We start from the raw sequence: 13,140 nt of genomic DNA, 5'->3' as shown, positions 1-13,140 counted from the left end.
CGTTTTCCATCATTACTTCGATGGCCGACAGTAGAAAACGTGATTTGTTGTGTATATTTAGTATTCCTAAAGGCTTATTTATTATGCCATACAACAACATTACCATACAATATAATGCCATATGTGTGTGCCATACACAGCGTGGGTGTAAAACGACACAGAGTGTAAAACGACCTTCTTTGACGTGCAGCAATAAGGTCGGTAGTAGGAAATGGAAAAGGTGCCCATATTTGCGCTAGTAGTATCCGCAGTTGTGGCCGAGCATCGCTGAGGCTCGGGGTTCGGTCTCAAAGTAAAAGCACGTGTATTAGAAGCGGGGCTCCGCTTTCCGAAAGGGGACGACGTCTTGTCAAGGCTTTTACTTTGAAGAGCCGATGCGCTTTCGTGGCAGAAATGGAAATACAAGTAGACCGCTGTGGCTAGCTTCACTGCGTTACAAACAGGCTGGATTGCGATATCTGGATTGCTGCTTATGGTGTTTGACTTTATTATTTTAATTTAAAAATAAGAAACTACTGGGTTTGAGGTGCAGAGAAGCCTATTTCCTTGGATATGAATCGCTCCGGGGACCATAATAACAGAAGATAGCTAGCTTAGATGGTTAGCAGATGTACTAGCTTAGCCTGGAGGCTGTTCTCATAGTATAAATCATTGTGCTGGGAGTATTCCTATATGTACCCGGGGAAATCTCCCTGGCATTGCTATTGCCTGGCTTTGCTAAATCAGTGCTCTCCCGACCTCTCCGCGTTGCGTGATGCCACGTCCCTGCTGTGGTGCGGATGCATGTTGACATCGTATGAAGACTGGGAGGATGACAAGTGTACGGAAGGAGGACAGCGAGTAAAACCACAAGGAGCACAGTCGCCGATGAGGCTAGACCTATATCCCTGACTGTCTGGGGTCGTCCACACGTTTGCAGCATTTCAACGGCATGTCCTTTCGAGAGGTTAGGATAGCAGGGAGACGAGGATATTTGCGTCGTGCTCGCTAGGGTTGCAATCACAAGCTTATAAAAAGTACTTTTCCCCTGAAATGATTGGGTTTGGTGCAAACCGACGGGGAGGCCGCCTCCCGTCTCTCTTCCTCATTGCCCTGATGGTGATCATCGCCATACTTTCTTTCAACTACTGGACTGTGTCCAGCAAGCACGTCCGCCTGCTGGATGAAGTGGCGGAGGTCCAGGCGCAGGTGAAACGCACTGACGCGGCGCGGATTCGCCTGGAGAAGCGCAATACGGAGCTGATGGCGCAAGTGGACACGCACAGGAAGCAGATCGACCAGAAGGAAGGGGACAATAATGTTCTGGGGAGCAAGATCCAGGCCCGGGAGACTCTCATCAAGAAGTGCACGGATGACAAGGTATGGCGCGGAAGGCATTGAAGCTATTCGTGGATTATGTATTTCATGTATGCGTTATTATGGCCGACATTGCATCTCAGCTATAGATTCACCTGGAACACGCCCTCCCTCCAATCCCGGCACTATCCCCCCCCCCCCAACCCAGCATGGTTAATTCAGGGATGGACGACGTGCTACTATTTACCATAATCATTTCAAATATCACACCATAGCTGTGTACCTCATTATATAGTTTACTCAAAATCCAAATTACTTATCATATGGGAAATATTGGGGATGTATGCTTACATTTGGGCACACAGGCCTATGCAACTAGGGCCATAATGTGTGTATCCTAGTTAAAGGCCTGTCTATGTACCATTGGCAGGCTGTAGAAAGTAACATTTAATTTGAGACATAGTGTGTATGTGTGTGTGTGGATGATGGCTGGTTTAGGCAGCCTCACCTGGCAGAGTTGGACAGAGTATGTGAGGCTGCACACCTGTTGTACATTGAGCAGCCAATGTGCACAGGTCAACCCCGCCATTTGCACATGCACTTCAGAGAAGAGCTCCTGCATGGAAACATGGAGCACCAGGCCATGTATCCTTGTCTTCAAACCTTACAATAAACCGTCTTTCAACACACCACCCTGCATCCTTGTGTTTGAAGGAGCCTAGTAAAAGCCGGTGTGGCAGCCAACTAGGTGGTTTGTATCATGGACATTGCTACACAAAGATGCAAACATAGCGTTCTATGAGATCACACTGGTTGCATTACATTCCAGATGAACCAGTTTGCAATAGGCTGACTATCTCTAAAGGGGGGGGGGGGTAAAGGGGTGTGGTTTATAGGTCTGTGTTTAGGAATAGCACCGTACAGTACAAGCAGGTTAGTCTTCTCACAAATGCAGTTTGTTATTGTTTTTGACCGATACCCATGTACTGCCGATAAATACTGTAAGTGGCAAGTAAGTAATCCCTAGTCTTTAAGTATTTTGCAACAATAGCGAATGCCATTTTTTTCCAGGCCTTTTTAACAAGTCTGGTGTGATTCTCAAATTGGTCAAGGAAAATTGATTGGGAGGATCACTTTGTAATGGGACTTTGTAATTAAATTCCTGTTGTAAGTTAAACACATTGTCATCCTCCCTCCAAAAGCTACATGATTACGGTAACTGTTCTAATTCCCATGGGTCCAAATGTTCACATGGCGCGAACTGTCCCCTGCTGTCTGTTTCTGTCAGTCTGGCAGTGACTGCCGGACATTGTGTGATTAGCGCTGCCCTGTCCTGCTTAAGAGCAGCTGGGAGGCTGGGTTTCTCTAAAACAAATCTGACCTGCCCTTCTATCTAAATACACATCTGCACACTGTAGGCTGTTGGTTGTGATTGCTCAGCCACAGGTAAACAGAGGTGGGTCCACATTGAAGTGATCACCAAGCATGATATTTGTATGCATTACACAAAGGGAGTTTTTGTTATTCTTAAATACTAAGAGTTCTGTTAGGTAAATCTAAAGTATTAAATAATGTAGAGATATTGTTCAATTGAACGTTATACACTTGTCTTGGCAGTGGTTTTCATTGGCCTCCATCAAATCAGGGATCATATTCCCTAGTCACTCGTAGGCTACATTGATTTAAAAAGAGTAACACCTGTCAAGGATAGGGGCATGGTTTTTCTGTCAATATTGCTCAGCAGTGTGGGAGTCACCAGGATGAATGGAAACCATTTCTTTACTTTAATTTATCGCTATATCCTGGAGAAGAGTGTTTCTTTGCAATTCTGGGTGGCCAGGGGCCAGAGTCTGACATGGAAGGAAAACCTGACGACATGAGATGACTGATGACCTTTAGACCTGCTGATGGTGATAATGTCCTCCATTCCTGCACTCTACTTCCTTTATTATGGGTGTTGAGTGGTGCAGGCTGCATCCTGCTTTTCTTTGTCAACATCCCTGACCTGTTTTAACGGCTCAGCATCCTGCTTCAACGGCACACAAGGAAATCAAACCAGCAGTTTGACTTGGCTGAATTTTAACTGAATGTTATCCTCACACAAGCTAAGGTCAATGGTCCATCCTGTTACCATTGGTTCATGCCCTAAACAAGGTTCATGCCGTAAATTGATGTTTGTCGGTTGATGGGGCTTTACCCTGTGTGACCTGGGTACTTGTTGGTGTGGTGGTATCGCTACATGAGGTCTAAAAGCTGTTTCAGGTTCTAGGGTAAAGGAAGGATGATAGGGGAGAGTGCTGCATGTAGGACGGCAATCAACCAGTCCTCACCTTGTTGGATAACGAGGAAGAGTTTCCTGTGTCATTAAGCAATGTCTGGACTGGAACAATCTAGATGTTCCTTGGCACAACAGAGAATCTGGGCAGTTTTAGTTTAAGAGCAGATCAAGTGGTCTCCTGTGTGATGTCTTCAGTAATTAGATGGGCACTGCTACAAATCAATTAAGACAACATTGCAGGGACATTGTTTTACATTTGTTTTACATTGTCATCTAAATTCCTCTAATGTGCTGTTTGTTTGTTTTCCCCTCTTTGCCCTTTTTTAATGCAAAAAGCAATCGACTTCCCAATAGAAAACACATTATGTGTCAATGTTTCACATTGTGCTTTGTTGAATGGAGACCTTTGACCGCCTCTACCTGTGCCACTTGTTTATACATCTTTATACAGCAATAGTGAGTGATGGAACTTTTATTTGATGAAATAATTATAAATTGATAATTTGATCAATAGAATATTCATTGTAAATAATTTGATGCCAAACATTTGCTGTTTCCAACCCTATATGAAGTTGTTTTTTGCCTTTTTAGTTTTTGTTTCAGTTTGGCTCCTTATCAGAAATAGCAAGCAAATGTAAGCTTCACATCCTAAAAGGCTCTGATCCCTTGTGGTGGGCATTCGCCATTGTGTATGACGTCTCCTTGGACTAAAGGATTTATCAACCGAGAAAACAACATCTGTTGCATTTCTAATAAGCTTTCTGAGCCATGTTTTTATTGATCTCTCTCTAAACCTTTTCCTATTCTCCATTTCCCAGATGAAGCTGCACCAGGATTTTACGAGTCAAATTACAGAGATCACGCGCTTGAAAGGTAATAAAGTACTGAACTCCGAACCATTAGAGCTTTGGGCTCAGAGCCAACAGAACTCTGAGCTCTCGGAGCAATCAGAACTCCATTAGAACTCTTGAGCTCTCAAGGCAGTGTAGGCAATTTGGAAAAACCAGCAAGAGTAAGCTAGATCAGTGTTTTTCAACCTGAAGTCTGTGTACAACTGGTGGTATGTGAGGGTACTGCAGTTGGATGTGGGATTTTATATGTGAAATAGAAAAATTTACAAAAGTCATTGCTAATTAATACATTTTAAAATATTGAAAATACAGCCAATATAGCATTATAACATAGTGTAATGCTGTACCATATACCATACCTCTGTGCAGTAATACATGTGTATAAAGTGGGCGTTGCTCAGCCTCTTCATGTGTTATCTATTTTAAACTGTTTGTATATGAGGTGGTCCAAGAAAGGTATTGATTTAGTGGAACACCTAAAAGGTTGGGAACCACTGAGCTGCAAGTATCAAACGGAAACAAAATCCCAACCCTCCCCAAAAGCCTCCCTCCAAGGCCACATGCCCAAAACAGGTGACTTGCTTGCTAGTTTGAACGATTGGTCTACCTAGCCTTGTTGAAGACTGCGGTCGTGCACAGTAAAAATAAGTGCAGGTTGGTAAACAGACGGGCCTTCCAATCATTTAATTTCCGGCCAAATTAAATGATTGGACAGGCATATTACAAGCCTGCAACAGCCATATATACCAGATTTGATATTTTTTTCTTTATTGATTGGGATGTCAATAGTATTTCAACAAATATGACAAAAAAACAAATTGCCTACTCTAGTTTTGAACAACAGTACTCTGAGGATCTAGTTTCAGTGAACGCTTGTGTGCACGGACCGTATGCTCAACCCGTGCCTCCCCTGCTGCTGTTGTGAGCAGAGCAGCTAAAGGAGATCAACCAGGAGTTCCTGCAGCAGGAGGAGCAGCTGAGGGAGGTGAGGAAGAACCGCACCACGCTGGAGCGGCGGCTGGAGTACGAGAGGTAGGAGTCCACCAGAAGAGACGCTCGCTCAGGTGTGCGTGTCTGTCCAATACTCTAATTGACTAAAGAGACGGAGGGGGAAAAGCGTTCAATCCTACATTTAACCAATAACACGGAACAACCCCCTGTTCTGTGCGTGGCTCAGCCCTGTAAATAATGTATCGGTCAGTCTTGATGTCTACTGGCAGGGTGGGGTAGCGCTGAAAGTGTCAGATGGTTTGGGTGACGCGTGTTTGTTTGCGTTTGCGTCACAGTTTGCAGTGTGGCCGTCAGATGAAGCAGCTGACGGAGGAGTTTGAGGAAAGCAGGAAGACTCTGGCGCTGGAAGCCTCCAAGCTAAGACGGGTCAGTGTTTCACATCGAACCCCCGGTTCTGGTGTAATACTGCTTACTCTGCCATTACTATAACACTAAAACACACAGAGAACAGCTATCGGAAGTTCTCTCTGGCTCTTTGTCGCTCCTTCCCTCTCTTTCTCTCGCTCTCTGTCTGTCGATGTCTATCGCTCTCTCCCTCCCTATATTACTCTCTCTCTTACTCCCTATCTCTTGTTTCTTCAGAGCGGACTGGACAGCAATAAGCTTGGTGTGATGGGTGTGCAGTCTCAGCATCAGGCTGGTGGGGAGGTGGAGGCAGAGCGCCACACGGTGGCTGCTCTCGGACAAGGCAACGTCATTCTTAAAGGTACAGTAACCAACACCACCATTGTTGAGTATGACTTGCTGAATATTTATGATTATTGCAGTAACCATTTTTATAATACACTTCTGTTCTGTAGTTAAGATAAATCATATGATTTGAACCAGCCAGTATTCAATCAAAGCTTGAAATGAAACTTGAGTTGTATTCTTTATCATTACATTTAACACTACAGTCAACTCGATTATGATGATAAAGTCCATATGGTCACCCAGTCAGACCACTGAGGCTGCCCTGGGCCTCGCCTCTGCTCAGTCTCTGCATGAGCCAGGAGACATGTAGCCACCTGCTGGATGTTTCTTAAACAAACCAGCAGTGACGTTTCTTTTATAGGGTTGGTACCTGAAAACCTGTGCCGCTATGGCACCGGTTCTTTTACGACTGGTACCTACCAGAATGATGTGAATTGCAACGTAGATTTCGGTGCCTCTTCTTGCTGCCATGCCCGAGCTGCCGATTGAAATACCAACTCTCTGGTGCTCAGACACAGCCACACCCTCCTTTAACATTATTGCAAGGAGCACCCTGCCTGCAATCCTCTGTGTGATACTTTTCTTAGAATCGTAGTGGTCAGTAAAATATTGTCGTTGACTGAGGTTCTATTTATTATGTTAACCAGTATATTGATCAATTTCTTTGCATTTGCAATAAAAAAATGATCTTTAAATTTTTTTTTTCATTGTTTAAGTGTCAGTTCAGGCACTAAAATATTAAAGGTATTGTTGATGCACCAGTATCAGAAGAAGCTCCAACAATACCCAACCCTAGTACCAAATACAAATTGTGTACACGCAGTCCTCGGTCTACCTGTAAGCAACCAGGTCCCTAACCCCCGCCTACTTCCTTTTAAGAGTTGTATCAGCTGCTCCGTAGTGACCTATATCTGTAGTCACTGGTGGTATCTTTGAATGAAAGTGTCACCTAAGTGATGATATGAATACTAACGCTTATGAACGTCCCCCTCTGCTTCCCAGATGAGATGGGCAAGCCAGGCAGCGACGCAGGCATGCCTGGGATAGAGGACAGCGAGGTGGGGAAGATAGAGGAGCTGCAGTTTGGTGCGTACCATTTCTCGCCCCCATATATGTCTTGGACTGGACCTGTAGTATAGCTCACTTTAGTAAATAGTATATGGTAATGGATATTGGACCACTGGTTTGAAATAGTACAGTACTAGTATGCTACTTCTGTACGGTAGAGTTCTAATTCAATACTCCACCATTAAATACCTCCACTGAATGAGTAACAAACTTCACAAAAAAAAGGGTCTTTCTGTTTTCTGCGTATGTCAATGTCGTTACAGCACACAAAGTCCACAATAAAGCGTTTTTATAGGGCTGCCAAACCAGATTTAATGTCTTGCGATTGCATCGACGTTCAGTAATAAAATGATAATTAATTAATGGTAGCCATTGCCAGAGTTAACATGCATAGCCCGTTGTAGAGATTTTTAAAAATATTTTCTGCCGTTGTGAGTTTTTGCATAGAAGATAATATAACAAAAAATATTATTTTCTCGAACCCATGGTTAATAGCTTGTGAAGGCCTATTATAATGTTGCTACCTATATAATCTAAGCTAAGGGATCTAAGCATTTCAGTGTCATTTATAAAAAATTCCAGATCATCCATCAGATATAGGTGCGTGATGTGTACAAATATCAGTTTCTAGTAGACTGTCCTGTATGAGCCAATTTAGCTTTTCTCCCGATCATTTCTGACCAATCAGGGCATCTCAGCTCTATTTATTTCGGGAATCCATCTTGCTTGTCAATCCCATGTAGCTAAGTTCTACCACAGGAGCATGAATGCAACACTTGGGGAGGGAGCGTTTGTTTGGGGTGTTACTTTCAAAACCTTTCTCTCTTCTGCTCTCTTTCCAGCTCTCAAATCTGGCCTACAGCAGCCTCTATAACCTGTTTTGCTTTGGTTACTTGAATGCACATGATTTTTATTCTAACCCACAAGACAGAGAGGATTTGATTAAACTCAAAACATTTTAGGGGACCCGGGACAGCCATAAGCTATCGCTTGCATTTCCCCCACGTCTAAACTTTTTTCAGTGGTAAACCCTGATGTACCTGATGTAACCCTGAATAATTTAAAAAAGAGCTAGTGAATAACAGAATGGTGTCACACTACAGCACGGTATAATGCCAGTGCAGCAACTGTACAGTGACACTACGGTACAAGCATGCTACTTCAGTTCTGCACTATATCCGTCGCCCTCTGGACATCCTCCTGCATCACTCTATCTGTGATCCGCCTTCAAGCCGTCTTCATTTGAAACCTCATCCTCTTTTGTCACAGGAGTAAAAAAAGCACTCATTGCTCCGAAGCAGGAGGCGGCTCCCAAAGCGGCGCTCGCAGTGGCGGCGGAGGTCCCCGCCAAGGGCTTCAGAGAGCAGGCCCTGGACCAGCCCCTTCTGCAGCAGGACAGAGTGGGGCTGGGAGGGGGAGCAGGCGGTGGAGGGGAGGAGGAGGAAGAGGAGGAGGAAGAGGAGGTGCAGGTGCAGCAGCAGGCGGCGGTAGCAGCAGCCGTGGTGGTGCCCCCTGGTCACATTAAGCAGCCGGTACCCCAGGCGGTGGTGGACAAGCCTGTTCTGTTCGACGAGGACAACAAGGCGGCCATGCGGGCCGATGAGTTTGGAGAACAGAACAACAGACAGCTCCAAGGTGCAATATTCTCCTGCCCTCGAACAATTCTAAATATCTAGCCCAAGGCTAATGGATGGGATGCTTATTATTGATGCCACACAGTTGTGACTGTGTGGAGGTCCTAATGGGTGTCCTGACGGTTTTTTCAGCTCCAGTAAACGTGAAGGCTGAGAGTGTACAGATGAAGGCCCTCCCGGTGCCCCCCAACCCGGCGCAGGTGCCCAAGCCGTTGGAGCCCCACAGAGTCAAAGACCAGGTCCCGGTGCAGCTGCCTCCTCACCACCAGAGTGAGTTCACCTGAGGGCTGGGGGTTAGAGCGCTGGCCTGGTTAGAGCTGGCTGGTCGGAACGGTCGGATGAGATGTTTAACCTGCACTGGATTTCAGGGCAAATCCTTTTTCCCCCCTGGGGAAAAGGATTTGACAAATGCAAGACCCTCCTCCCTACATATATAGATGTAGGATTCTGCAACTGTAATATTTGGCATTCATTTACATGAATAATATGAATACATAAAGTATTAGTCTGCTGCTTTAGGAAAGCCCTCACCATGTGCAACTCTTCAGTCTTCAGGTATCCTGTGTGTGTTTGTGTCAGGTTTAACGGTGTGATTTACCTCCCTGTAGAGGACTGTGTGCCATAGGTTTCTCATAAGAAGCAGGTGGGGATACTCGGGTCGGTGGCAGCTGAATGGTGTCTGGTTCCCTGCCCCCTCGACTCTTAATCCATGTCGATCCAACATTTCCTCCATGAGTGTGAAGCTCTTCCCTCCTGAATGTTGTATGATGGCTTAGGACATGATTGGTTGGTTCTGGGTGTGGAAGTGCGGCCGAGGAGGGGAGGGCAAATGGAGAGTGGGTTCGGGGGACGGGAGGCCCAGCAGAACGTGTGTCTGCTGCCTGCTTTCTTCTCGGCTGCATCCTCTCCGCCCCCTCTCGCTCTCTTTCCGGAAAGGTTCCATTACTCCTGCTCCCTTTTGCTCTGCCGCAATCTTGCCCTATGCCCTATATCTCTCACGCGTAAACCTTCTCTCACGAAAAAACTGTGTAGGGAGATAAGATGTTACTTTTAAAAAATAAAACAAAGCAAGACCTAATCTTTATTTTTTCAAAAGGACATCTGCTTCTTAGTGCTGTTTTACATTTTTCTACTCCTCTCTTCATTGGCTGACTTAACTTGCCCCATCCGAAAGCCCCATCTCGTTACTGCTCTTATCTTCCTTCAACCTACAGAATGATCCATCCATTCATCCTACTCTTGCCCCCAAAAATCATCCAAGATCGAATCCCTCCTCCTCCATGGATGGCTCTTTCCATGGCACCTCTCTCTCTCTCTCTCTCTCTCTCTCTCTCTCTCTCTCTCTCTCTCTCTCTCTCTCTCTCTCTCTCTCTCTCTCTCTCTCTCTCTCTCTCTCTCTCTCTCTCTCTCTCTCTCCGTCTTTGTCTGTCCCTCTGTCGACCTTCTCTCCGCTCGCTCGCTCTCTCCGCTCTGCGCCTGCCTGGCTCGCCCTCTGACGAGGCCCCTTCTCTGCATCCTGCAGGCCGCTTCTTTGACGAGAACGAGTCCCCCGTAGATCCCCAGCGCGGCTCTAAGCTGGCGGACTACAACGGGGACGACGGTAACGTGGGTGAGTACGAGGCCGACAAGCAGGCCGAGCTGGCTTACAATGAGGAGGAGGATGGTGATGGTGGGGAGGAAGACGTCCAAGGTGAGCCGGGGGCAGCGGGTGGGCGGGGTAGGGGAGGGAGGGAGCGGGTACCGCTGGACCTCCCGTTGTCCAGATGCATATCCATCATTCCTCTGTTGCCTCCCCTCGCCGCCACTCCCTCCCCTACCCTCCCCACCCACCCTTCATCTGTCCCAGGATCTCACAGTTCCCACTGGGGCTCCCCGCATCCCCTGACCAGGGGCGAGAGCAAGGCGAGCATGGTGATGAACCACCGGCGTCTCTCTTGCCTTCAGAAAGATTAATTGCAGAGCAAAAAAAACTCAAGGTCAAACCTTGGAGGTGATTCCGCTGCCGTTTGACAACAGCCACTACGAAAACTGCTCTGTGTGCGCGCACTTAAAAAACCGGAACCCCAGCCCCCCTTTCTTCCTTATTATTCTGGGGGACTACCTAACCAAGGGATGTGAGGTTCTGTGTTCTCGTAGCCCCCCCCTCCACCCCTACCTCGATCCAACATCTGTGACCTACATCTAGAGCCGTAGATAAGAATAGCCCTGCGTGTTTGTCGATGTGTCTGGGCTCTCCTTGAAAAAGCCCTGCATGTCTGATCAGCTTTTGTTGGTGTTTTTGTCATGTGTGATTTGGTACTGTGTCTGTTCATCTTAATATGAATTCAATCATTTGTGCTTTGATGCTTCCTGTCATTTTACATTGTTTGTTTTACATTTGTTTTAGGAATTCATATGGAGAGAAAAATGTTTTTCAATTTCATTCACAGAACTCCACTACTCTGGCTGCAGTCATTCCCATGCTCTATTTGTTTTTGATTGTTTGTTTTTTTACAATACCCTTGTGTGTGTTTTTGTCTTGTGACTGCTCACAAAATATGCACATTGTCTTCATTGTTGATATACTGGATTCTTGTCTTTGGTTGTAAAGATAATGATTGATACACAAATAGTGTTTTGATTTAAAGTATAGTATTTTTAGTAATTTTGTCAATTTGCTTTTTAGTTTACCTCATGTGAAAGCATTCCCAAACTTGGTTGACATCCATATTGTAAGCTCATATAATTGTGAGACTCAATAATATCACAACACTACAACACATAACAACATTTGTATATTGCTATACTTCTCCCTTTTGCATTAGCCCTGAAGGGGGAATTCTGGTATAGTTGTTGCGGGTGTCTGGTACCACATCACTAATGGTCTGCCTGCTCTCTCTCTGCTTCCAGATGACGAGGATCGGGAACTGCAGGGAGGCCGAGCCGGGGAGTATGGGAAACGGCGTCAGGCTGCAGACATCCTCTAAAACCAGGCCTCAGTGTTGTTATTCTTCTGATTAACAACAAGGTCCTACCGCGACCGTCCGCCACACGACAAACCAACACTCTCTGGCAGCAGTAGCCCTGGACTTCACTGTGCCCCAGAACGTCTGCCGTGTGGTTTATGTTCATCAACTATGATGGACGCCAACACATAATGAAGGAGTTTGTTGAGACGTACCGATTATTAAAGAATGGCTTAAGATGGCAATGCCTTTTCAGCTGGATAGAATGTTTTTTTTTTTTGTTAGATGCCCGCGGAATTCTCCAAAACATTGTACAGGGAAGATTCATGTTGTTTGTTTTTTTGTTTTAAGAGTAATAATGAAGAACTTATTTTTTTGGGTCTACGGTCGGTAACCGTATTTGCGCAAACCCCTCAGCGTCGTCCTTTCTTTATCTTCTTTCCTGGGGGCTACCGATGGATCGGTTCAAGCCCAACGTCACAGCAACGGCTGGGAAGACGTTGAGGGCTCTTTCAGCATCATAATGATGGGAGCATACAATAATGCACTGCCAAGAAGTTTGCTTGTGACTCAAGAAGTTTTCCTTTCTTTCTTTCTTGACTTCCCAGACACGCAAAGGAACTACTCAATCTGTTTTTATAGAATGCTATTGCATGATTTAGAAATGTTTTGTTAATTGTCAAAAATGAGCAAAATACTAAGGCTTTAGCAATACTTGACCAACATTAATATCCTCCTGTGCTGTGCGAAAACAAGAGCACATAAGGACCTAACTGACTGACATCTGTGTTCATTAGGTACCTTGTACATATGTAGTGGAACTGTTGCCATTTGTATTGTAGATGTTTTTCTTTATATTCTGGGACTATGGTGGACATAAAATTTTGTTTGTGTAGCCATTAAAATTATTTCTCATGGGAAGGAATATTGAATGTAATTGATTGTAATTTGTTTAAAGGTGATTTTTCATGCCATCTATCACTTCTGAAGCAATGCCTCATAATTGATACATGAAGTAGGTCTAATTTCCCCCCCCCCCCAAAAAAATACTTTAGTATTTATATAGGCCTATATATGTTCTGTCTAGCATCGCCTATATGAACATATAAACCTGCACATACATTGTGTAGATAAAATATGCTATTTTTTATTATTCTTCCAGTTTCCTTCACCCAAACCGGATTTGTGAGCTTTGGCATAATTGCATACTCTTGCACAAAACAATCACTTTAAGGGTATGTATATATGAGTGCTATATTTCACACACCACAGACTGTGAAAATGCAATCACAGGCTTGTATGAATCAAACAGGTGGATTTGTTTTTCCAACCAAATTGTATTTAAATGGGGCAAGAGCATTGCA

The 13,140-nt window shown here is 45.0% G+C and overlaps 1 protein-coding gene across 1 annotated transcript; it reads left to right on the top strand.

The window, feature by feature from the left end:
- Positions 1-395: 395 nt before the first annotated feature.
- Positions 396-12,754, top strand: golm2 (golgi membrane protein 2). Its single transcript, XM_084475959.1, has 9 exons — positions 396-1,359; positions 4,393-4,447; positions 5,355-5,457; positions 5,712-5,802; positions 6,019-6,142; positions 7,132-7,215; positions 8,467-8,832; positions 8,964-9,101; positions 11,721-12,754. The coding sequence occupies exons 1-9, from the start codon at positions 1,033-1,035 to the stop codon at positions 11,795-11,797; spliced, it is 1,365 nt and encodes a 454-aa protein (XP_084332085.1). The 5' UTR covers positions 396-1,032; the 3' UTR covers positions 11,798-12,754.
- The last annotated feature ends 386 nt before the right edge of the window (positions 12,755-13,140 follow it).

The sequence above is a fragment of the Micromesistius poutassou genome (genome assembly GCF_964030765.1).
Source record: "Micromesistius poutassou genome assembly, chromosome: 12".
Lineage (NCBI taxonomy): Eukaryota > Metazoa > Chordata > Actinopteri > Gadiformes > Gadidae > Micromesistius > Micromesistius poutassou.
This window is presented reverse-complemented; position numbering and strand designations above follow the sequence as displayed.